Source organism: Phocoena phocoena, chromosome 6 (assembly GCF_963924675.1).
Source record: "Phocoena phocoena chromosome 6, mPhoPho1.1, whole genome shotgun sequence".
Lineage (NCBI taxonomy): Eukaryota > Metazoa > Chordata > Mammalia > Artiodactyla > Phocoenidae > Phocoena > Phocoena phocoena.
In genome coordinates this window covers 82,290,339-82,315,780 of record NC_089224.1, presented here as the reverse complement: position 1 = coordinate 82,315,780, position 25,442 = coordinate 82,290,339, and the positions used below count along the sequence as shown (strand labels likewise).

General features: G+C 46.9%; 1 protein-coding gene across 1 annotated transcript in view; it reads left to right on the top strand.

Annotated features, from left to right (window-relative positions):
- GABBR2 (gamma-aminobutyric acid type B receptor subunit 2) overlaps positions 1-25,442 on the top strand; it is a 365,224-nt gene that overhangs the window by 87,994 nt on the left and 251,788 nt on the right. The window contains exon 2 of the mRNA XM_065878972.1: positions 23,483-23,620. Coding sequence (XP_065735044.1) covers positions 23,483-23,620 — 138 coding nt within the window. The remainder of the gene's footprint in view (positions 1-23,482; positions 23,621-25,442) is intronic.

The following is a 25,442-nucleotide window of genomic DNA, read 5'->3' as shown; positions in this document are numbered from 1 at the left end:
GGCGCTGCAGATGCTCAGCCAGTAACCCTTCAGGACTTGAGGCTGGCCGGACCTGCAGAGGGGAGAATTAATGCTAATTCTGACAGAAATATCAACAACAATAATAGTTACTGAGCTCTTCCGTGCACTGAGCACCTGCTGAGTGCCGTCCCTACACGGAAGACTTCCAGAGAGAAAGCAGTTTTCTCAGGGTCTGAATCTGTAGCCTGTCTCTTACCTGTCACATCTGCATTCTGCCTTCTGGGACATGGGCTGCGTTTGAGGGGAAGGTGGTGAGTGCAGGTTTGGGCCTGTGGGTCACCCAGGTGGAGACCAGGTCAGGCTGGGGCTGAGGGCGGACAACAAGAATGGAGGTCGGGATTTAGAGTCATCACCTGCAGGAGGTGGCTGATGCAGTAGGAGGGGTAAAATCGCCTGGCAGAGAGAAGTAGGGGCCATCCTGCCTCCCCAGCCCTCTGTGCCTCTCTTCCTAGCTGTGATTTGGGCATTTGGTTGTGTACTTCCTGCAGGAGTCCCTAGGATCATTGAAGTGAGGAAAGGGGCGATTTCAGGTTCTGCTTGGCCCTTTCTTTTCCTTTTGTTTTTTCTTCAGCTTTTTAAAATCATGGATGAGTTCACAAATATAGCGGTAGAAAGAGTAGGATAAACAGCCTCTGTGACGCCATCACCCAGCTTCAGCAATTAGCAAGCATGTACCTGCTCCTTTCCCAGTCATTCTCCTAGAGTTCATGCCCCAGCATTCAAGCGTTCTCCACTTTGGGCCCTTGTCTCTGTCCATCTCTCTTATGGTCTGCTTTAGCCAGACTGAGCTGTCAGATCCTCATCATGCCTCTGCCCACTCCCATCTCTCCCTTACTTTCCTGCCTCATCTTCTAATCCAGAACACTCTCCTGTCCCCCTTCTTCCTCCCTTCAGAAAATCTTCCTGGTGCTGACCTGGGGTGGAGTCACAAGGATTGGTGTGTGTCCTGCATTTACATCTGAGCCTCCTTGGGCTGATCACAGCATGTCTGTGTAGCCTGCATGGAGCCCATCAGCACCCACTATATACTGTGTGTAAGGGGTCTGTCGCCACATGCTTCATAGTACAGAGGCAGTGCCCATCATCCTGGCATTCAAGGTGCTATGGACTGAATATTTGTGTCCCCTCCAAGATTCATATGTTGAAACCTAATCCCCAATGTTATGGTATTTGGGGGTGGACCTTGAGGCTGTGATTATGTCATGAGGATGGAGCCCTCATGATGGGATTAGTGCCCTTATAAAAGAGACTCCCTCGCCCCTTTAGCCATGGGAGGACACAGTGAGAAGGCCACTGTCTATGAAACAGGAAGCAGGCTTTCACCAGATACCGAAACTGCTGGTACCTTGATCTTGGACTTCCTAGCCTCCAGAACTGTGAGAAATAAATAGAACTAAATATGTGTTGTTTAAGCCAGCCAGTCAGTGGTATTTGTTATCACAGCCAGAACGGACTATGACACAGGCCATTTGTAATTCAACCCCAATCAGGTTGAGAGAAAACCCCGGCCCCCTCACTCAGTGTTGAAACTCCAATATTGCACTTGTTTCATGGGAGGTTTTGTTGTGTTTTATTTTTTCTGTTGTCCATTTGGCCCGAGTGTCTGGATCTCTTTTAAGGCATAGCTTTCTCTGTCACAGGGGCCTAGAGCACCAGTTGCAGGTGCTCCTGGGTGTAGGACCCAGGTTGAGGGGCAGAGGTACTGTTGTGGTGGCAGACCACCTGGTCTGCTCTAGTCACCTGGCTTCCACTGTTGCTGAGCTACAGAACCCTGTGTTCAAACAACATCTTCTAGATGCCCAGTGTATAAAAATCAATCGGCAGAAGGGAACTCTCCTGGTTAAATGGTGGTGGGAACCCAGAGCCTGCCCAGTGGGGTCACACCAAATCAGTGCTTTGAGGGGCCTCCCAAGGAACTAAGTTTGAAATCCCTAGGTTAGAGTCCTTACCCTCAATGCCACCAAAGACCTCACCTAGGAGTGAGACCCTCCACATCTCTCAGCCCTGATATGACAACTGAGGGTGCCCATCCTATGTCATGCTCAGTTTGGCAGCATGGCACAGAGCTCTAGTTCAGTACCAGCCCCAAGAGACATGGTTCTAGCCTTTGGGTATGCCCACTCCCAGGGGCAGCAGAGCCAGCTTATGGCAACAACAGGCTTTTAAATAAAAGAGTGAAACCCACAGAGGACACGGCGGGTGTGCTGTGACTGAACAGAAAATCCTGTCCATCCCACATGGCCTGGGGGCAGGCTCTGAGGCTGAAGAGGTGTGTGTGCATCCATGAGCACTGGATGAGTTTTAGGTCCATGCCTTTCCAGCCATGGAATAACATGCAAGGCACTTGGTGAGCATCAGCTGTGTCCACGCCCCTGGCTGGGCCCTGCCATGACAGCTGAGCTATAGAACCCTGTGTTCAGACAACATTTCACCTACAGTCCACCTCACCTACACCGTGGTACACCTCACCTACACCACGGTAGATCCATTACACAGAGACTCCTGATGCACAGGTTTGGAGATTTTTTTTTTCCTTGCACATGTGAAGTTTTATTTTTTCAGCAAACAGTAATTAAAGCTAATGTACACAAAGAAGACAACAATGCCACGTTTTAATTTATTTCAGCTGACTGCATCAGCCAGCCTCCTAGTGAAATTCCTTTGTTGTCTTCTTTACGCACTGTGTTAACAAAACATCTCCCTGTGGAATTTTACATTCATTCTGTTTCTAGAGAATGTGGAGAGTTTAGTGTGAGTGTGGTGTCAGGGTGGAATACTGCGTACTTTGTACTGCAAAGTAGGTGATGCGTTCCTGAGCTGCGGAAAATTCAGACAGGCCTGTCTTCCTTCCAGTTCGAAAGCCTCCTCCTCCAAGAAGCCTCTTCTAGTCTCTTTAGTCCAGATCACTGACCACCACCACCTCCCTTCTGCACCTGAGAAACTCTTAAGCAAGGTGGACAGATGGTATAATCAAAGTGCCTAGTTCAGTGCATGGCTCTTGGAACTATTTATAAATGTATACTCCTTCCTACTCTCCCCCAGTCATGCGCCCTTCCCCTCTTCCCCTTGCCCGATTCATTCTTCTTCATTTCTCTGAGCATTTTGCTGGAAGTTTCCTTGTCTGTGCCATCACCCCAGGTGGCTCAGAGTTGCTTGCTGCCACTTCTCCCTTGGTGCCCCCTCACCCCCAACCCCAGCCTCATGACGTCATGGATAACTGCAGAGACAGGCTGGCCCCAGGCCAAGCTCCTCTTCTGCTTTGTGTCCTTGAGTTGGTTATTTAAACTCTCTGAGCTTCTGTTTCCAAATCTGTAAAACGGGCATGCTGTGAACATTCAGTTACTTGAGATGATGTTTATGAAGAGTTTAGGATTTTACCTGGCATGTAGTGAGCCTCAGGAGTTGAGAGCTATTATTATTATTTCTTTCGTTGTTATTGCCACCCTGTGGGGCACTCAGTCCGTGTGTCTTGTCCTTGGTGTGTTGTTTATGGTGACAAAGTTCCCCATTTAAAATTAAAATTCAGTATGCTCTGTTGTTATGCAGGAGAATCTAGCACATTCCTTTGTCTATTTTAGAGCAATGTGAACAGAATCTTGATGGGGTGCAGGGAATCCTGGGCCAGCAGGGGTAGTGGGGGGTCTTTGTCATCTCCGACAAGCCATACGCCTTGGATTCCCCAACAGTAGAATGCAGAGCTCAGCTCAGAGGACCTCCTGGCACTCTTCCTGACCTGACATTTCCTAAAGTATGAGTATCTGGAGACTGAGCACCTCGTGGGATGGGTCCCCATCAGCTCATGGTTGAGGAAGGTGAGACAGTCCTGGGGTTTCCTGGAAAGCTTCGAGATGGGGGCCACCCCTCACTCTGTGCCTCCTTAAGCCCCACTTTTGGGCTTTAGGGAGCAGAGCTGCCAGCTCCATACCCATCATGAGCAGGGATTCCTGGCGTGACGTCCCAAACCTGCTGCCGTTTGGGGGAAAGGTCTTGACAGAATCTGTGAAAACGTCCCTCCAATCAGCAAAGCCGCTGGTGGAGGATGTGCCTGGCAGAACACAAGGATGGAGACTGGGCGTCAGGGTCAGGAAGCCTGGTTGTCATGTCAACAGATTGGCCCAAAATAGAGAGGGGCAGGTCCCCCTATGGTGTCCGTCGTGACTACACCACCTGCTCCTTCAATGGCAGGGCTGGGGCTGGACCAGGCTTGTAGAGGAGTAAAAGTGGGGGGACTTGTGAGGGACCAGATGGGGCGGGCACTGTCCTGGGGTCTCCGTTGCTGTTTAATGTGAAGCTTGAGAAGGAAACTCACAAGCCAGTGCCTACCTCCAAGGCTGCCGTGACTCCTCTCATTGCCCAATGTGGGTCAGCAAACATTCCCAGAGCTCCTGTGTATGCCATGCATGCTGGGGCCAGCAGGGCTCCTGAGGAGAGTACACCAAATAGCTAACATTTATCAGGCGTTCACCAGGCACTCTTCCAATGGCATTGAATTAACCGATTTAACCCTCACAACAACCGTATGCAGTAGACACTGTTGTTATCCTTGTTTATGGGGGAGGAAATGGATGCACAGAAAGACTAAAGAATTGGTCCAAGGTCAGTAGGCTGTTAAATGGGGGATTTGAACCCGGGCACGTAGTTCCAGAGGTGATCCCTTGACCATTATGCTGCAAAGGTACAGGAGATAGCCCCACCCGTAGAAACCCACGCTTCAAGAGCTGCCCTGGGCCGTTCCACCCCAGAGGGTGCTGGTTAGCCTACAGAAAGGGCATCTCACCCAATGAAGGCTTCCAGGAGGAAGCAGGATGCTCTGGGCTTGGCCAGGCACAGAAGCCACATGCAGTTTGAGGAGTTGGGGCCTGTTGCTGGGTGAGGGGAGCATGGGGTGTGGGCAGGAGGGTCTGCCCCAGCTCGCTCAGCAGCTTACTGTGGGCCCTGGGCAGCTTCCTTCGCTCTGTTCCACTTCCCTCACAAATAGAAGGCAGGGGGAAGCTGGGCGTGGAGGCCTGTAGGCTCCTGAGAGCAGATGAGTCTGCCCTCCAGACACGAGGCCATTTTGTACTTCTTTGCATTCATTATTTAGTTTCATTTTGACTTCTCTTTAGTTTCTTCGTAAAGTGTCATTTAAAAAAGTCATGGCTTCTTTCTCTTTACTGAGGTTCAGAGAGTAGGGAGGTATGGATTTCTCTTCCATTTTACAGATTAGGAAACTGAGGCCCAGGGAAGCCATGAGACCTGTCCTGGGGAAGGTATTATTTACCTTCCTGCTTGTTTTCTTTTTTTTACCAACAAATTGTGGTAAAAATATACATAACATCAAATTTACCATTTTAAGTGTTTTTCAGGTGTCCAGTTCAGTGGCATTAAGTACATTCACATTGTTGTACTACCATCACCACCATCTGCCTCCAGAACTTTTCTATCTTCCCAAACTGAAACTCCATATTCATTTAACAATAACTCCCTGTTCCTCCCTCCCGTAGCCCCAGAAAACCATGATTCTACTTTCTCTTGCTATGAATTTGACTACTCTAGGTACCTCATCTAAGTGAATCATGTAATATTTGTCCTTTTTGGTCTGCCTTATTTCTCTTCCTGCTTGTTTTTTTAAATTTCTGAGAAAAACTACATTCAAATAATTTTTCAAGGCTCAGGAAGGATCTGTTAAACCTAAAAAGAAAACAAAGTACCAATTTCACAGCAAGGTTGCTACCCTGGGAAAAATAATCGTATTTTTTTCTGCATGAAAATGAATTAACCCTGAAAAATCCTCCTATTCTGTTTGCAGAATTTATGAAGGTAATTTTTCTTTGCCCTCTACCTGGGAAAGGGCCCAGGAGGCTCTGACAGGTGTGTATGGAGCAGAGTCCTGAGGAGCGGTGGTGTGGAGGCCACAGGCAACCTTACTTTACCCTGTATCTGGGTGGGGTCCCGTCATGGTTAGAACTGGGCCCAGTTTTGGGGACTGGTTCTGGCAGGGCTCACTCTAGAGGCACCAAACTCATGTAGGAAACCTCACAGAACCTTGGAGCTCAGAGAGCCCAGAGGCTGTCCTGGGACGAGGATCTTGAATCCAAGAGACAGGAGGAACCCAGCCCAAGGTCACCCAGCAAATGACAAACAAATGAGAGCCCAGTTTTCAGTCTGGGGCAGGCTCTGCCCTCGGGTCTGGGCAACAAGGGCCCTTCAACGTGCATGTACTTCCAGGACCCACAAATGCTGTCCAGCCTGATCTGGCCTCGGCCACGTGAGGGAGGGAGGCTCACTAGACCTGTTTTGTAAGAAGCGCAGGAGGGTCAACACCTGCCCAGTGATCCTCGCCTAAGAGTTGGAGGGTGGGGGTGGGCCGTGACTCCTGGTCCAGCCGGAGGCACTGCTTCCAATACCCTGGGTCGTCCAGCTCAGCACTTCTCCCATCTGTGTCCCATCACCTCTGTGCTATTCTGCACCTGGCAGAATAGGGTGCAGTCTGGGGTGAGGCCATCTAGGGGCTTCTCAACCCCTCACATTCTCAGATTCTGAGTGGCAGTTTTCATTGGCAAGGCTTGGATGCCTCTGAAGTTTGGAGAGGAGTTTTTCCCAAATCATTACAGTTCTTAGTTGCTTTGACCTTCGGTAGTACGTTAGGGACGATAGCCAATGGCGGTGGTTTAATGATAATCATGATTTCTATTACTGATTCCCCGTGATGCTTTCCAGGGTCGCCTTTCCACTGTCTCCTCCCCGACAACTGCCCTCCCAGGTGTCCCTCACACTCCTGTACAGCCTCTCCATTCTCTGCCTCCCGTGCCCTGTTCTGGGTGTCAATCATTGCCGAAAGCTCCTGGTTCACTACCTTCCCACCACCACCCCACACAGCCTTTCCCCCACTTCAGTTTTCCTTTTAGCACTCATCATATACAACACATTTTAGTCATCACTTTACTAACATTTTACTTACCCTACTCATTTCTTCTCTCCTTCCCACACTGGAATGGAAGCTCTCCGTAGGTGGGGCTTTTGCTCACTGCTGTGTCCCTGCCACCTATCACCATGCCTGACACATAGTAGGTACTCAAAAAATTTTTGTAGAATGAATGAATGAATGAATGCTCTTCTCACTGTAGGCCACTCTCCTCTACCCTCTCCATCTAGCTAATTTCTCCTTATGTATAGAGGCTCAGCATAAGTGCCTCCTCCTGCACAAAGCCTACTGCTGGTGCTGGCTTCAGTGGCCTTTTCTGGGGCCCACCCTGTCTGCTGCCCCTTTCCTGGTATGCTTCTCCAGCCCATGCTCATTGGCTCCTCTCTCATCCCCACTAGCCAGTGAGCTCATTGAGGATGTGCTCTAACTGGTTTCCTCTGTTTGCCCAGCGCCTGGCACAAAGCTTGGCTCATGGGAGGTGCTCAGCAAATGCCTGCTGCATCAAACTGAATCAGTGCAGCATTAATAGCAGGGCTCTCAGGCATTTGCCCCACTTAGCACGGTAAGGGCCCTAGGGTTATGCCTTCCCAGCATTGCTTCCCTGTTTCACAGAGAAGGGAGGTGCAGGGTTGTGAGGGTTGGGACGGGCTGCCCTCTGAGGATCTGCACCTCCTCTTGGCTTAGAGTTTTGCCAGCCCTCTGGGCAAGGGGTCCTGTGAAGGGGCTTCCTTGGAGTGGATCATACTTCTAAGTGCACTGCTCTCAGCTGCCCCAAGAGCCACTGGAGCCTCCCCTAAGCAGCCTCCTCCTGGAGCCTCCCTGCTCCCCTCTCAGCACTCTGGCATCTGTTCTTGGGTTTGTCTCTCTAGCTAGACTTCAGGTGAAACCCTTCTGCCCTTTTCTAGGCAGGTGGCAGTTCCCATCCCTTGGGATCCGGGGCATTCCTATGCAGTGCCTTCTGGGTGGGCAGTGCCATGATGGGCTTAGGGACCACTTAGCAGGAGCTCAGCCATGGGGTGGGTGCAGGCAAGCATTGGGTTCTGGGGATAGAGACCTGGGAAGTTTCGTTAGGGCTTCAGACTCAGAGGAGCTGGGTGTGAGAACAGGGTGTTGGGATAGGCACACAGCTAGGACCAAGGTTGCCTGTGCAACGAGGCCCCCGGAAGTTAACTTCCAAGTGAGGTCAGCCTGGGTCTGGGATCAGGTGGTAGTGGGGATGGGAGCTGGGGAAGCAGGCCTGAGTATTGGGGTGTTGGGAAAATCACCTCTCAGAAAGGCCTCTGAAGACAGGTGCCCACAGCAGCCCATGAGGTGGAAGGGTAGAAGGATTTGTGACAGGACTAAGGAATTGGAAGTTCCCTTGAGAAGAATCCCCTGGTTGTGGTGATGTGTGACAGAGACCCAGCCTTCATCCATCAGACGGGGGAGTGACCACCGTGTCCCCAGCTGGAGGACAAGAGAGGCATGTGATTAACTCCAGCTAAGCTGCAGCTCACGCAGGAGGGCCGCCTTGAGTAATGAGTGTGACTGCTGGTGATGGGGACGATGATCCCATCCCACCGGCAATCACCCTTCATCCCCAAGCAGGCATCCAGTGAGTGTTTGAGCGCAGGCAGGATCTGTGTTGGGCCGTAGACCTCTGAGGAGCCAGGAGGACAGCTCTGGCCCCTGTCCCAGGAAGGACTGTTAAGTTTGGGAATGTGCCTCCCCAGGGAAAGTTGGTGGAGCAGGCAGCCGGCCAGTGCCTCACCTGTGTCCAGTTCAGTGACTCTGGCGTCTTCAGGGCCCCAGGTCCCCTCCTGGCTCCTCCATCTCAGTTTTTGGTGGCCCAGGACTCACAGGGCCCCTGGAGGAAGGTAGGACTCCCCTCTCTGTCTGTGGTTTCCCTTCCTCTCGTTCCAGATCTGACCACCTCCCTCTGCCAGTCTTGCTGCCCTGTCTTTGGCTCCTGCCATCTCCTGCCTGGATCCCTGCACTGGTCTCATTACCCATCCCCTTGTCCAGCCTCTCTTCCCTCTAAAGACGTCCTTCAAGTGGCAGCCAGGGTTGCCCATCTCAGCCTTAGGGTTTCATCACCATCTCAGCTCTGAAGGTGTCATTATCAGGTTTAAGCCCTTTTAAGAACTTCCCAGGGTTTAATAAGTACAGTTTTTCTGTTTGGGATGATGAAAAAGTTCAGGAAATACATAATGGTTATGGTTATACAATATAGTGATTGCACCTTATGCCACTGAATTGTACACTTGAAAATGGTTTAAATGATTAAAAATAATAACCAAACCAAACAAAAACTCCCCAGGGCCCCCGGAATAGGGTATGACCCCTTATACTGGTGCTCAAGGCCCACCAAGGCTACCCCAATCTCCCTTTCCAATCCCACCTCTCATTTCTTCATTCATCTATGGAGTGCTCCAATTCAGAATGCCATTTGCTGTTCCCAAGACGTACCCCTACTTTTCCTGTTTCCTTGCCTCTCCTCATGGAAATTCAGGATTAGAGTCCATTCCTTTACTTGGTGAAATAATCCTTTCTACAGCAGTCTCCTGCACGCTTCTGCCAGAATGCCTGCACTGACAGGCAGCCCACTGCTTTACAAGACATTTTACTCCATCTCTGGACAGCTCTGATTGTAAGAGACAAGAGTTAGAGTTTGGAGTGTGACGCTCTGGATTTGAATCCTGGTTTCATGATTTACTAGTAGTGTGACCTTGAGCTTGTCAGTTAAAATCCCTGAACCTCTGTTTTCTCCTCTGTTAATTGAGGGATAATGCAGGCAAACCTTGGAGATATTGCAGGTTTGGTTCAAGGCCACCACAGTAAAGTGAATGTCACAATAAGGCAAGTGACATGAATTTTTTTGTTTCCCAGTGTGTATAAAAGTCATGTTTACACTATACTGGAGTCCATTAAGTGTGCAATAGCATTATGTCTAAAAAAACAATGTGCATACCTTAATTTAAATATACTTTATTGCTAAAAAATGCTAACCATCATCTGAACTTTCAGTGAGTCAAATCTTTTTGCTGGTAGAGGGTTTGAAATATCGTAAGAATTATCAACATATGACACAGATACATGAAGTGAGCAAATGCTGTTGGAAAAATGGCGCTGATAGACTTTCTCAACACAGGACTGCCACCAACCTTCAATTTGTAAAAACGTAACATCTGCGAAGTGTAATAAATCAAAGCTCAATAAAACAAGGTATGTCTGTAATGGTATCCATCTCATAGAGGCATTGTGAATATTAAATGAGATACATTATGAATAGCAGATGAGATAATGCATGTAAAGAATCTAGCATAGTGCCCAACAAACACATAGGTCAGTATTAAAGAAATGTTAGCTTGATACATTGAACCAAAATCTGGCGCACAAACCAAAATGCAGACAGTTAGAGCAGGAAGGGGTCTGAGAGATCAACTGTGGCAGACGTTTGTAGTTCCCTGACACCTAGTTCCCCTCTTCTGCTGGCCAAGTTGTGCCTTGTGTCCCTGGTACTTGGATGGTGCCAATTCTGGCCAGTGAGTTCCGTTTAATTGCTGGTTGACCCTCTCCAGAGTTTCTTTTTCCTTCTCTCTTGGCAAAGCGGCAGCATTCAAGATGGTGGTTTTTTCATCAGCTTGGGCCCCTGAGTGACTAGGATATGTCAGGACCCCCCCTTGCTGAGAGAAAAATCAACTTTTTCTGGGATGCTTTTGAGATTTGGGGGTGTTTGTTGCTACAGCAGAGCCTAGCCTCTCATGACTGATGAACCCACTAACTCAACCTTCTTGTTTTACAAGCCAAGCCCAAGTGAAGAGGAGATCACAGGGGCCTGGGGCCCATATGCTGTGCCTGACATAGCTGGCTTTATTCTCTCTTTTATATCTTTCCTCACTGGTCTTCCCCATCACTGAGCCTCCCATTAAGGACGCTATTGAGGTGACCCATCTGACTGAGTCCCATTGGCATCACGTGCTGGTCAATCCCAAGCCTCCGAGTCCCTTAGTTAATGGACCTCTGAGAGGTGAGCTCCACTGTGCACATACATCCTTCCTGGAGTGCTGGGCCAGGTTGCCCATCAAGACTTGCACCTGAACCATTGCTCCCACTTCCCAGCTGGTCGCCTTCTTCCCCGTCAGGCCTTCCTCCTCTACACCAGCTGCCAGAGGCATCTGCATACAGCACAGCCTCCATCCTGGCACTCCCCTGATTAAAGTTCTGCAGTGACGCCTGCTGCCTAGAGAAAAGAAACCGCACCCTGCCTGATGTTAATGGTTCCCCAGGGACCAGCCGGTCTGACCCCACCCATCCGTCTCCTGCCACCTCCCTTCTCCACCCCGTGCTTCTGCCCCAGGAGCAGATACTCCACTTCTCCTGTATGCACTTTCCCCCTCCAAGACTTTGCTTATGCTGGCATCTCCATCTGGGGTGCCCTCCTGCCACCTCACTCTTTTGTTTATCTTCCAAAGCTCAGCTCGAATGTCACCTCCTCCAAGAAGTCTTGGCAGAATATCTCAGTGAGATTCGACCATTCCTTTCTTTTTGCATGACTTGTGTCTCCACCAGAGTTCCCACTTTTATCTTGCCTTGTGTTATGGCTTTTTGTTTCAATCTTCTCTCCCCACCGAAGTGAGAGCTCCCTCATGGCCAAGACTGTATGTAACCTTTCCTGTGTCCCCAGCACCTCCCACAGGATCTGGCTCTAAATTATCATCCCATGAGTATTAATGGAACGAATGAGTGTTCTAAACCTCCATTAACTTCATACTACATTTTACGAAATTATTTCTGTACCTCCTCTAGATTATAAGTCCCCTGAGGGCAGGGTCCATGTCTTACCCTGTATCTAGCCCAGGCCCTCAGCAAATGTTGGACCAATGCACCCCTCGGAAGAGCACGCTGCAGAGGCATATGTGGGGTGGAAAGGAATGGAGATGGCTTGGTGGAACATAGCTGGAGCGAGGTCCCTCCTCAGCAGGTGACCTGGCCCCCGTCCCCAGGGGAAGGGCTGACAACTTGTGATATTTGTGCAAACCTGCAGAAGGGAGCACCCCAAGCTTCCTGACAAGCAACCCGCATACGTTTTGTGTTTGTGACCCTGACTTTTAAAAATGTCACACCTGCATATGAGGAGGAACTTATTGACAGGTAATTAGGAAACAGAGTTTGTATCTACTAGTCTTTGAAAAACATTTTGTAAATTGGGTAATTGGCTTTCCCAGCGCAGAGGAGAGATGTGTGCTATGGCTCCATCATCCTCAAATAACATAGTCTGCAGCCAGCCAAGGATTCGGAGTGACAGCTTCAGGGAGAATACAGAAATGCCAGTTTTTCTCAGCATCCAAGATGGACAGTCTGGCTCTCTGGAGACTTACAGAAGCAGATGGTCTGTCCATCAGCCTGGGGAAGGAGTGTGAAAAACTCAAGATGACTGGAGTTAATAAGCTCTTTGGGACAGAGCTACAGCTACGGTTACTTTTATTTCAGACTGTATCCACCAGCAGGGATTGTATGCAGCAGTAATTTCGTCCAGCCAGTATGTACTGAACACCTGTTTGGAGCCAGGCCCTTTGTGGGCACAGGGGAACAGAGGGGATGAAGACCACCCAGTGCAGCAAATCTGAGTTATATCTGGTCATGTCCCTTGAATTTTGGTTTGACGTCAGTGTCCTGAATGATAGGGGAACACATTTTAAATGTACAGCATAATTTCTTTCTACCTTTTCCCCTAATCTTTTTTTGTCTCTCTTCAAACTCTTTTTACCTTTCTGTAATAGTTTCCTAGGTGTGTTGATTTTCTTGTATTTCAGGCTTCTTATAGCAGGTGGTTAAGAATGTTACTGGTCAATGCGGTCTAATTATGGTAACAAACACCCTTATGTTCCAGTGGTTCAAAGTATTAAGATGATTTCTTGCTCATGTCATAGTCAAATGCAGGTCAGAGGGTGTGTTGGTTGGGTCCTCTGGGAAGCAGATGCCCAGAGCTAGACGTGGATTGGGAGCAATGCTCACGAAAGAAAGAGGGAAGAGAGCAGGGGAAGGCAGGGCAAGTCTTCAGAGTGTGGGCAGGTCTGCCACCTGTGAAAGGAGAGGGGGAAGGAAGGAGAGGTGAGTAGGAAGAGACTCGGGCAGTGGTGCAGCTCTGATGAAGTCTCAGCCAGACCAAAGGGGCTTAAGATTGTCCATAGTTGAGTCTTGTGCTGACCAGAAATGGTAAGCATCTGTTTGGCTGCTGTGCTCAGTCAAGGGTTGAGGTTGCCTGCAAAGAGCGAGACATTATACTGAAGGCATTGCTCCCGGAGTCTGTCACCTTGGGAGGCTGTCCTCCTTGTGACAGTTTCTCTGACAGTCGCGGTGCCCCTCCATGACGGGCTTAAGGATTTGGGGTTGGGGGATGTTCTAGGTCCTTGGAGTCTTCCCCACTGACATTGTGGATGGAAAGAGAGCATGGAGAACCTATGGGAAGGCTTTATAGGCCAGTCCTGGGCATAGTGCCCATCACCTTTGCTCACATTGCATTGCCCAGAACTCAGTGGTCACACCTAGTTGCAAGGAAGGCTGGGGAGTTAGAGTGTCACTGTGTGCCCAGGGAGAACAGAATCCCAAGTCTTCCTGTTACTCACTGTGTAAAGCTTTGGACAAATTACTCACCTCTCTGACCCTCAGCTTCTTCATCTATTAAAATATGGATAATAATAGGACATGCTTCATGGTGTTGTTGAGGATTGAGTTAATAAATACTAAAAAATTATACTAGTGCCTGGCATAAATAAATGTTGCATAGGGATTGCTGTGCTATTATTACCGTTCTTAGTTCCAAATTAAATATGTCAGTAAACATTTCTTCAGTGACTACTCTGTTGAAGGAATTATATGTCACAGGGACTTAACTTGTTTCTCTCAGCACTTAGTGGATGCTCAGAAAATGTTTGAATGAATCAGTTTCAATGAAAAAACAATATAGTTTGTTGAATTCAGTTGGCCATGGTGCTGGGCTAATTTTTAACATGATTTAGCAATAATAAATGTTAAGTCCTGTGCTTTTGGCTCAGAAAGTCAATCACAGAAGAACAGAAAGAGATGAACTTAAATGAGTGAGAAAGCATCTTGAGTGTGAAAAGCCTACCAGTTTAAAAATGAGTTTCTGTCTTTATAAACGTAATATGTGCTTTAGGAAATTCAAGTAAAACAAATAAGTACAGACAAGAGAGTTTTAAAAAAATCACTCAAAATCTCTCAATCTTTAACATGAGATGACTCCCATTCCAGACATCTCTCTGTGCAGATGTTATAAGTAGAGAGGTGGACAGAAATAATTTTATAAAAAGGTCATTATTACATGCTATTTAAAATTAATGTTAAATTTTATTTATCTGAATGTAACAAGCAAATAAGGAAGAGTAAAGCAGAAGGAATTGCTTAACATTAAACAGTTTTGCCTTCGCTACAGAAAATATTTGGTTTTAAAATATCTAAGAGTAATATAATAAAAGATTACGAAGAGCAGTGAGGTTAGAGTCCCAGCTTTTAAACTCTGGTTTTCCACTTTAGATGGTATCCATTAAAGTCCTTGTATGGAAGGAGAGGAAATTAGCAGTCTCACAACTCCTTTTTCCTCCTCCGCCTTCTGAATTTTAGTTTACATTATTATCTTTACATTGCTGATTGTTTCATGTTAAATGGGTGCAGCTCTTGCAATCATTCCTTTTTATCACAAGCCCTCCTTTCCTGAGATCTATACTTTGATTCATCTGTGGTTGGCTGGATTTTATCATCAAGTAGTCTCTCTTCCTCCCTCCCTCCCTCCCTCCCTCCCTTCCTTCCTTCCTTCCTTTCTTTTTTCTTTCCAAGAAAGGTTCATAGGTGTTTTGTTACCAAGATTACACATGCTGATTTACTAATTTTTGCCCACAGCAAACTCTGCATGAAGTAGGGACCAAACAGAAGGATTGTCGTCTGAGTCTGCATTAATGGAAGTGTATGCTCAGAATGCGAGAGGTGATCATTTCATTCATTTTAGCATTGTGGCTAGGGATGGTCTGAACAAATCAATAAGAAAAAGACAAACGATCCAACAGAAAAGCAGGCAAAGTCACCAGTCCAAAAGAGGAAGTAGAAACACATACAAACATGTGGAAAAGTGGCTTATGCTCTTTAATAATCAGGAACATACAAACTAAAACGACATATCCAATACCCACAAGATTGGCAAAAAATAAAGTTGATGAGGATGTGGAGTAATGAGAGATCTCAAACACTGCTGGTGGGAGGGTAAATGGATAAAACCACTTTGACAAAATGTGGGAAATCCTGTGATTCAGTGATTCCATTTCTAGGTTTATACCCTAGAGAAGCTCTACATATGTGTGCCAGAAGACATGTATAGAAACATTCAGCTGTCTTGCTTACAGCAGCAACTAAACGAAACACTGGAAACAACCCAAGTGTCCATCAGGGGGAATTAACAAATAAACCATGGCCTGTTCACACAATGGAATACTACACAGCTATCAAAATGAATGAGCTATAGCTTTGTTCAGCAACAGAAATCTCACAAACATAATGTGAAGCCATAAAAGCAAGTTTCAGGCATGATTCCACTTATATATACATTCAAAACAAGTAAAATTAAATGATACAGTATTTAGGAAACATACATATGATAAACAATAAAGAAAAGCAAGGAAGGGTAAACACAAAATTCAGACTAGGGGTTCTTCCTGGTGAAGGAGGGTTATGGGCAGGGTGGGCACACAGGAACTTCAGCATAAACTGGGTGTTGGGTATACTGTATGTTCACATTACTATTTTTCATACTTTATATAAGTTATATGTATATGTGTATATATATATTCTATTCTATAAGTGAAATATTTCATAATAACAAATTCTTATTTAAAATAAAACAGTGCTCTGACGTGACACTGCCAGAGATGGAATCCTTACCATTTATGTGACTTGGGGCAAGTTTTTTAACTTCTCTGAACCTCAGTTTCCCTTTCTGTGAGATGGAAATAATAACGGTACCTACCTTACATAACACTGTGAGGAATGAATAGAATAATTTATATGAAGTTCTTATTACCATGCTTGACACATAGTGAGTGTACAACACACGTTAGCTTGTGTTACTTTTCTGTGTAGGGCAGATGGAGGTATTTGGGGGTGCATCCAGGAAATATCTGTCCTCTGAAACCACTCCCAAGGATGCCCACGTACAAGAAGGGTGTGAAACTATATCATACGGGATGATTAGAAGAGCTAAGGGTCGTTTGGCCTGAAAGCATCTTGTGGAGGCAGGCTGGCTGAGTTTAGGTATCTGAGGGGCTCTCGTGGGGAATGGAGGACTGTACGTGTTCTGTGAGGTTCTAGAGCAGGGGTGGGCGAACTACAGCCAGTGGTCCAAATCCAACTACTGCCTGTTCTGTAAATAAAATTTTATGGGATTGCAGCCATGTTCCTTCATTTATGTATTGTCTGTAGCTGCCTTTGTGCTCCAAAGGGTTGAGAAGTTGCAACAGAGACAATGTGGCCCACGGAGCTTAAAATATTTATTGCCTGGCCCTTTACGGGAAAAGTTTGCTGACCTTTGCTCTAGAATGAGAAGTTGCAACAGGGGATGCAAAAGCAGGGTGATTTCACGACCAACATAAGAACTTTCTAAGAAGCACCAATGGCAAAGTAGCTCCCTGGTGAGGGAGTGAGACCCCTGCCACTGGAGGGATGTAAGCAGATGCTGACCACTCCTGGAACAGCATGCACGGAGGAGGACTTTGTATCTGGGGCATGAGTTGTACATGTTAGCTTTTACATTCTCCTTCAATTCTGAAATTCTGTGCGGAGTAATTCCCAGTTTCAAATTGGTCGTTATTAACTCTGACATTTTCTTGGCATTTTTACATTTTAACGCTCAGCAACATTTTCTTTGAAAGTTTTCAGTCAAAAAAGTACTTTAATTCTTTAAAAATGAGATTTAAATGAAAATGAATTTTTTTTTCTTTTTTTTGTGGTACACGGGCCTCTCACTGTTGTGGCCTCTCCCGTTGTGGAGCATAGGCTCCGGACACGCAGGCTCAGCGGCCATGGCTCACAGGCCCAGCCGCTCCGCGGCATGTGGGATCTTCCCGTACTGGGGCACGAACCTGCATCCCCTGCATCGGCAGGCGGACTCTCAACCACTGCGCCACCAGGGAAGCCCTGAAAATGAATTTTATTCTAGAGTTCTACTTTTTCATTAAAAAAAATTGATTTTCATGGCTTTTGGCTCTGTTCCCATTTATAGGTACTGAATTTTAAGAGCCTGTTATGTGTCCATTATGATTTCTTTGTGACCAGTCCATCTTGGGAGGGAAGGAGAAGAAGCCTTTGGAAGTGAAACAGGGGAAGGGAGTTTGGAGGAAGTGACCATGAGCTACTGGAGATGTGAGGTCAATGAAAGGCAAGGGGGAAAAATCCTGGAGAGAAGAGGGAGGGGGAGGGCAAGTGTTAGTGAGGCCCTACTGTGTGCCAGCCCATGTCCAGGTTGCAGGACTGCAGATCAGAGGCTGTAGCTGGTCATTTAGCCTTGAACTATTGCAGGAGAATGTGAACCACGATGGAATTAGCTCCCTGTCTGCTGTTCAGGTGTGGCTGTACCCTCCAGAAGGGAGTGGGGGGAGTTCCTAGTGGGGGAGGTGGGGAAAGTAGGGGAACATGATAAAGCCTGTAGCTTTCTTCCAGGACAGAAGAACCCCCTTATCTGGGCTCTGAGAGCAATTCATCAAAAAGCCAAATCGCTCAAAGACAACATGTCATAAATAATTTCTCAGAATTATGGTTTTGCCCAGTGACCAGCTCACTAAAAGCCATCTGACAGATACCTTAAATGGGGAATAGAAAAGCTTCAACATTTCCCTGGCTCATGAGGGGCAGGTCCAGCCCACAAGAAGAGGAAAGTAATAAACAAGCATTAGGGGAACATCTCCAATGGCAGCATTTAGGAAGGACTGAAATGTGAAATACAGTTGAAATTGACTTTCACTTGAGCCTCAAGAACAAATCCTTGTGAAATAGCCATGTGAAGTGTCTGCAAGGAACCCCTTGGGAAACTCAAACTTAGAGAAATTCCCCAATGGTTTGTTGAATTGGTCATCAGGCAAACTGATGTGCAGTGGATGAACTTTCAGCGAGTAGCTTGTAGTGTGTGCTCACGTGACTGGCTCATCCAGCCTTGCCTGCGGGACACCCACCTGCACTTCCCTAGGCCAGAGACAAAAGTCATACACAGGCAAGGACCTCTGGGGTCATCTCCTTTGTGGTTTTCAAACCTTATTTTGTGACTATCCATGAAATCCTCTTTTCAAATTAAGTATTATGTGGCCCCTTGAAGCTGTATATAGAACAGGTAAAGGAGAACTGCAGGTGGAAATGAAGGTGAGGAACCCAGAGCTCCTCTCACTGGACCCCAAACATCTTTGCTGGGTCATAGGGCCCTGCTGGACTGAGTGTAAAAACCTCCATGCTGGTCCAGCCACAAAAATTAAGCTTAGGTCAACTGGAGAGCCTGTCTATTGGGGACACTAACCATGTCAGCTAAGAAGAGACAGTATTAGAAATGAGGATGAGAGACAGTAGCATCTCAAATGGGACAGGTACGTCCATGTGATTTTTACTTTGTTATTCACTGCAAACGTGCTCTCTAGGGGAGCTGGGGAAGCACCCTTCTTCTGTCCTTCTGACTTGCTTCCCGTCTTTCTCCCCTTTTCTCTTTTTCTTTCTTACTTGGTGCCCAGTAGGTTGTTTATCCTGCCTCAGGTCAAGAGTGCTGATCAGGAAGAGGCCTGGGCTTGCAGCACTAACCTGGGGGAGAATGGTCCTTTCTAGAATGCTGCTGACTTTTCCCTTCCCTTTGCCCGTTAAGCTGAGTTCTCTAAACTGTTGAGAAAGCTCTGAACTGGGGATCCTGAAGTCCCTCCCCTAATCCTGAAAGGACAGTGGATAAGTCCCCTTCACCTCTCTAGTCATCATTGCCTGCATCTGAAAATGAGGGTGCCAGGCTGGCTGGGTTAGTAATGCTCACACCTTTGGCTCTTACACACCAGTAAAGGCTAAAGAGACGGGGCTCCAGGGGACATGGAACAGAAATGTACATAGGGTAGAAAACATTTTATTTTGCTGCGTTAGGGTATTAAAAACAAAATCCTGCTACTGTCTGCAATTTTATAACAGAAAAACGTTTCAACACCGTACAGACCACGAAGGATCTTATTTTTAAATTAAAGATAGTTCTCTAAATGGAATACATTTAACGTTAAGGAAAATCTCACTGTGTTATTCTAATTTTTCTCATTTTACTTCACCACATTACTTTTCTATTGATGCTGTAACAAATGACCACAAATTTAGTGGCTTAAACCACAACCGTGCATTGTCTCACCATTCGTGGGCCAGAAGTCCAGACCTGCATGACTGTGCCGAGCCCTCTGCTCAGGGCTTTCGAAGGCCAACATCAAGGAGTCAGCTGGGCTGGTTCTTATCTGGAGGCCCGACTATTCAGGTTGTTGGCAGAATTCAGTTTTTTGCAATTGTAGGACTGAGGTTCCCCCTTCAACTTCAAACCAACAATGGCACATCAAATACATCTCATGCTTTGAATCTCTGATTTCCCCGCTGCTGTCAGCCACAAAAACTTCCCTGCTTTTCAGGGCTTGTGTGAATACATTGGGCCACCTGGATAACACTTTAAGGTCAGCTGATCATTAACCTTAACTACATCTGCAAAGTCCCATTTGCCGTGTAACATTGACATATGCATGAGAGTAAGACCAAGGGGGTCATGGGAGCCAGAATTCTGCCTTCCACACGGTTTGGTGAAAACTGAGTCAGATAAACTTTTGCAGCTCAAATACCAGTGGTCAAATATGCTCACATTTTTAAGATGACTTATTCAGAAAGTATATATTTGTGAGAAGCCAGGGCATCATTATTAATGAAGAGTCTTACAGGGACTAGGTACTGGAGAAATGTTCACTGAGCAAACAGGTATTAATAAGTTCATTGTTGCTAATATTATTTTAATGCAGCTTTGATTATAAATCTTGTGGTACTGTATCATCATTGTCATTAGTACAGATTACAAAGCAAGCTAAAATCATTACAGGAATATATTAAAATGGAAAATGATTCAGTAAATCATGTTAGAAACAATTAAAGCATGAACTACTGTGTTATATCCACTTGTGCTCCACCGAGGGTGGGAAGTGTTGCTTTCAATCAAGAAACAGGAATGGGCTTCCCTGGTGGCGCAGTGGTTGAGAGTCCGCCTGCCGATGCAGGGGACACGGGTTCGTGCCCCGGTCCGCGAAGATCCCACATGCCGCGGAGCGGCTGGGCCCGTGAGCCATGGCTGCTGAGCCTGCGCATCCGGAGCCTGTGCTCCGCGACGGGAGAGGCCACAGCAGTGAGAGGCCCGCGTACCACAAAAAAAAAAAAAAAAAAAAAAAAAAAAAGAAACAGGAACAATTAATAGAGGGCCCCAAGAAGCAATAAGAATTTCATCTTTCTTCCCCCCCGACCTCCCTCCTTCCTTCTTTCTTCCTTCCTTTCCATCTTTCTCTCCTTCTGTCTTTCTTGGCAAGAAAATTAACTTGGCCAATTTTAAAATTAAATTAAAATTTTTAAATTGAATCATTTCCTGAATCTCTCCAGGGTACTATCCAAACTCTCTAGGCTGGCGTTCAGAGCGCTCCTTAGCCTTAGCCCAGGCCACCTTGCCCTCATCCTCAGTCTTACGCACCCCTGCCCCCAGAGCCCTCCCTGGTGCTTCCCCATGGTGCCTCTGCCCCAGCACTGAGCCCTGTCCATCACATGCTGGGGCCACCTGTGCCCCTATCTCACTGGGCAGTGAGCTCTCTGAGGCCAGGAACTGAATCAGACTCATGTTTCTATTCCTCTTGACGCCCACCGTGGATCTCAGTCCAGCATCTCTCAAATAGACAAGGAGAGAGCAACAAATGTTAACCCACTCTGGTCCCACATTATGGTCACTTGAGGGGAAGGGGTGGGGAGACAAAGTAAGACAAAAATAAGGAGAGACACATGGAAGTAGAAAGAGAGGGGAGAAAGAGATGCAGGGAGGTCAGAGGGCCCCCTCAGGCATCCAGCAGATCCTTACTAAGGCGCCTGTATAAGCTCTGGGGAAACAGCAGTAGAAACAATGACCAAAAAGCCTTGTCCTCAAAGGGCTTACATTTTAATTAAAGGACAGTCAATATGCAGACAAACAAAAATAGACAAGATGATTTCAGATAATTTTAGGAGCTATATTAGGGCATAAACTAGGGTGGCACCTTAGAGAGTGACGGGGGGTGAGGACCATTTTGGGTAGGGCAGCAGTGATGAATTCCCTAAGGAGGTAAGGGCTAAGCTGAGACTTGAATGATGAGGAGTGAGCCATGCTGAGAACCGGGTGAATATTATTCCCAGCAAAGAAAACAGCAAGTGCAAAGGCCCAAAGGCAGGAAGGAAATTGCTTTTCCTTTCAGGGATCAAAAAGGAGGCTGGTAAGGCTGTACTTGGTGAGCAAGGAAGAGAGTGGAGGGAAATCAGGTCAGAGTGGGAGGCAGGGCTGGATCTTGTGGCTTCCTGCATCTATTATGATAAGGATGGTGAAGAATATCATACCAAACTTGTAAATAATATTAAATCATTATTATATAACCAGTTAGCCTAACACTTAGAGCGTTTTCTAACAGCCCTTCCTTAGGGTCATCTGACTAGGGGAATTTAAGGCATCTAACAATTCTCTAAAATTGATAAGATGTGCTGGTTTTCAGTGATTTCTTTTTCTGTCCCCAAAGGTGATAGTTTTATTGCCGTATAGGACACTAACCAGTTTTGTATCTAACTTAGCAATCTTATTTTTTATTTTGCATTCACTATAAAAATCCCTGTTTCCCAAATTTTCTTTTGAATCGACTTTGTCATCCTGCAGATGCCCTTTATTAGTTAAATAAAAGATTGACATGTACCCACTATTGATTTTCATGAGAATTATGTTTTTAACCTTTTGAGAATTATATTCTGATAGGAGTTTGGGTTTTAAGTGCACAGAAAGCAGCAGAGTAAAAAGGGGACTAATTTATGTTTTACAAAGGGGCCTCGGACTGCTAGGTGATGAATGGGCTTGACTGGGTCTCAGGAGGAGCAAGACGCCCAGTTCTCAGCCAGTGGCTCTGTCCAGGGGAGAGCCGGCCACACGGCTTGATGAGAGTGATGGAAGTGGAGAAGAGGGAGGTGAGCCATAACTGACTCCCGATATCTGCAGACATTTGTCCTTGTTCATTTCCATAGCGGGTCACCAAGATCTGTTTTTCTTTCTCATATGCGAGCTCCTTGGCAGGGCTGTGTCCAATTTCTCTGTTTCCTCAGCATCCAGCCCTGGGCTGAACACAGAGTGGTGCTTGGCAAGTGTCTGCTGAACAGATTCTTCCCTTTAGATTCACCTCCTTCTCCTTCTCCTCCGCCTGCTTTTTTATTGTGATAAAATGTATATAACATAAAATGTGCCGCTTTATTTTTAGGTGTACAGTTCAGTGACATTAAGTACATTCTCACTGTTGTGCAGCCATCACCTCCATCCATTTCCGGAATGTTACCATCACTGAGAGTGTACCCATTGAACACTAACTCCCCATTTCCCCCTCCTCCAGCCCCTGGTAACCACTATCCTACTTTCTGTCTTTATGAATTTGACTATTCTAGGTACCTCACCTAAGTGGAATCATACATTTGTCCTTTTGTGTCTGGCTTACTTCACTTAGCATAATGTCTTCAGGTTTCATCTGTGTTATAGCATGTGTCAGAATTCCCTTCCTTTTTAAGGCAGAAAAATACTCCATTGTATGTATAAACCACAGTTTGTTCAACCATTCATCTCTTGATGGATATTTGGGTTGTTTACACTTTTTGGCTACTGTGAATAATGCTGCTAATGAACACGGGTGTACAGATATCTCTTTGAGTCCCTGCTTTCAGTTCTTGGGGGTATATACCCAGAAGCGGAATTCTGGATCATATAATAATTCTGTTTAATTCTGTTTTGAGGAGCTGTAGTACTGTTTTCTATTGCAGCTGCACCACTTTATATCCCTAGCAGCAATGCACAAAGATTCCACTTTCTCCACACCCTTGCCAATACTTGTTGTTTTCTGCTTTTTTGATAATAGCCATCCTAATGGGTGTGGATTTATCTTCTTTTAAAATATAGATGACCATGATGGGAGAGGCCCAGGGTGAGGAATTTGGGGGCCCGTTCCCTAGTGTGCTCTGAAGGGAGATGGCTGGGGAGCCTAAAGTCCTAGATTTGGAAGACACTCAGAGGGAGGAGAGCTGGGAAGAGGGGTACCAAGACCACACCTCACTGAGCTCACAGCATGGGCTCAGGACTGGTTTAAAGAGAGGCCTCACGATGAGAGAACTGAAAGCCAGGTTTCCCATGAGGAAGTTTTGTTCGTGTGAATCCACTGTCGGGCTCTTGTCGCTGGGGAAAGCTGTTTCTAATTTGGGCTTCTCTTTCTTTGTGTTGCTCCCCAGTGTGATAATGCAAAAGGGTTGAAAGCCTTCTACGATGCAATAAAATACGGGCCGAACCACTTGATGGTGTTTGGAGGAGTCTGTCCATCTGTTACGTCCATCATCGCAGAGTCCCTCCAAGGCTGGAATCTGGTACAGGTAAGGTCCGGGCCACCTTTGGTTGGGGAACTGTCTTTGGCCACCAGTCTTTCTCGGAAATGGTTCCTCGCCCAACATGGTTCCTAAGTTGCTCAGTTCAGACCTCCCATACTCTTTCCTGAATGATTACACAGCCTCCCACTGCCTCTACCTCCTGGCTTGATCCTCTGGCCTGTCCTGGCTGACACAGTGGGGCTCTAAAGGGTAGCCCTGACACCATCACTGTGTGTTTGAAATATTTCAGTGACTCCCTAGCCCGACTTTCAGGGCTGTCAACATCCAGCCAGTCTTCCTGTCCAGTCTCATTTCCTATCCCTGCCACTCACTCCATGCCTCCGCCCCTCTAAACAACGCACCTTTCCCCAAGTACACCCTAGACCTTCAGGCCTCAGAGACCTGCTCTCACTGTTTCTTTAACTAGATGATCCAAACCTCCGGCCCTCACTGAAATTATTTTGTCCACTAAGACTGCCTTTCTCCTTGGTTAAGCCTTTTCTGGGGCTCTTGGCTGTTATTCACTCTTTACACTGGCAAATGTTATACGCTGTTGAATGTTGCACCAGTGAATGTATGGTCTGATATAGGTGAAACTCACCAATGCTAGCTGTTATTTAGAATGTGAGAGAGACGTGCAGAAAGATGAGACCCCACGATGAGTTGTGGCCCAGGAACATGTTTTACTTCTTTGCTTCATCCATCCATCCCTCGTCCATTCATCCATCCGTCATCCATTCATCATCCATTCATCCATCCAATAAATATAGTGCAACTTACTGTGTGCCTGGAATTTGGGTAGACACTGAGGATATAGTGCTGAACAGGACAGACATGGTCCCTACCTGTTCAGAGCTTACATTCTAGGAGGGAGGCAGGCAATAAGCAAATAAACAATTAAGTAATCATACTAAGAGCAATACTTGTATAGTATGTATGTCGGGCTTACAACATACCAGACACTGTTCTGAGCACGTATTTTCATTAACTCATGTACTCCTTACAACTGTTGGTATTATGCTGTTGGTATTATCATCATCCCATTTTATAGATAAGGAGACCAAGGCATACAGAGGCTAAGTAACTTGCCCAAGGACCCTCAGCTCATAGGTAAGAGCCAGGATTTAAACTCAGGTAGTTTGGCCCTTGAGATAAGATTGCGGTAAGGCTAGGGTAGAGGTAAACAGGGTGATGGGATAAATAGTGGCCGCCTCGAGGCAGTCAGGAAAGGCCTCTTAGAGGAGGTGACAATTGAACTCAGACCTGAAGGGTGAGAAGGAGTTGGTTGGATGAAGAGTATTCCATGTCAGGATGGAATAGCAAATGCAGACAGCCTGTGATGGGAACAAACTTGGCTTGTTCAGGGAACGGAAAAGAGGGCAGTGGGGCTGGAGCATGGTGGGTGGGGAGTCAGGGTGGTGAGAATGAGAATGAAGGGGTGGGCAGGAGCCAGACCACAGGGGGATCTGGTTTCATTCTGCTCACATTGACTGACGCACTTTCTGAGTCCAGCCCTGCGTATATGGGGCGCTGGGGGTAGAGCCCCAAGCTCGTGCCCCAGAGGGGAGGTGGGAGGCAGCCATAGCAGAGCTGTGATAAGGGAAGAGTGGGGTCCCAGGGGAGAGCCACCCACCCACTCAGCCCTGGGTTCAGGAAGGCTTCTCAGGGGAGGTGATGGGGAGCTGGCTGCAAAGGAGGAGAGGGCGTTGGACAGCTGGAGACGTGGAGGAGAGCGCTGCTGGCAGAGGAAACTGGGCATGTAAAAGCAGGAGGTGGGAAGGAGTGTGGGCTTGGAGAGCAGTGAGTCATTCTCCGTGGCCGGAGCAGG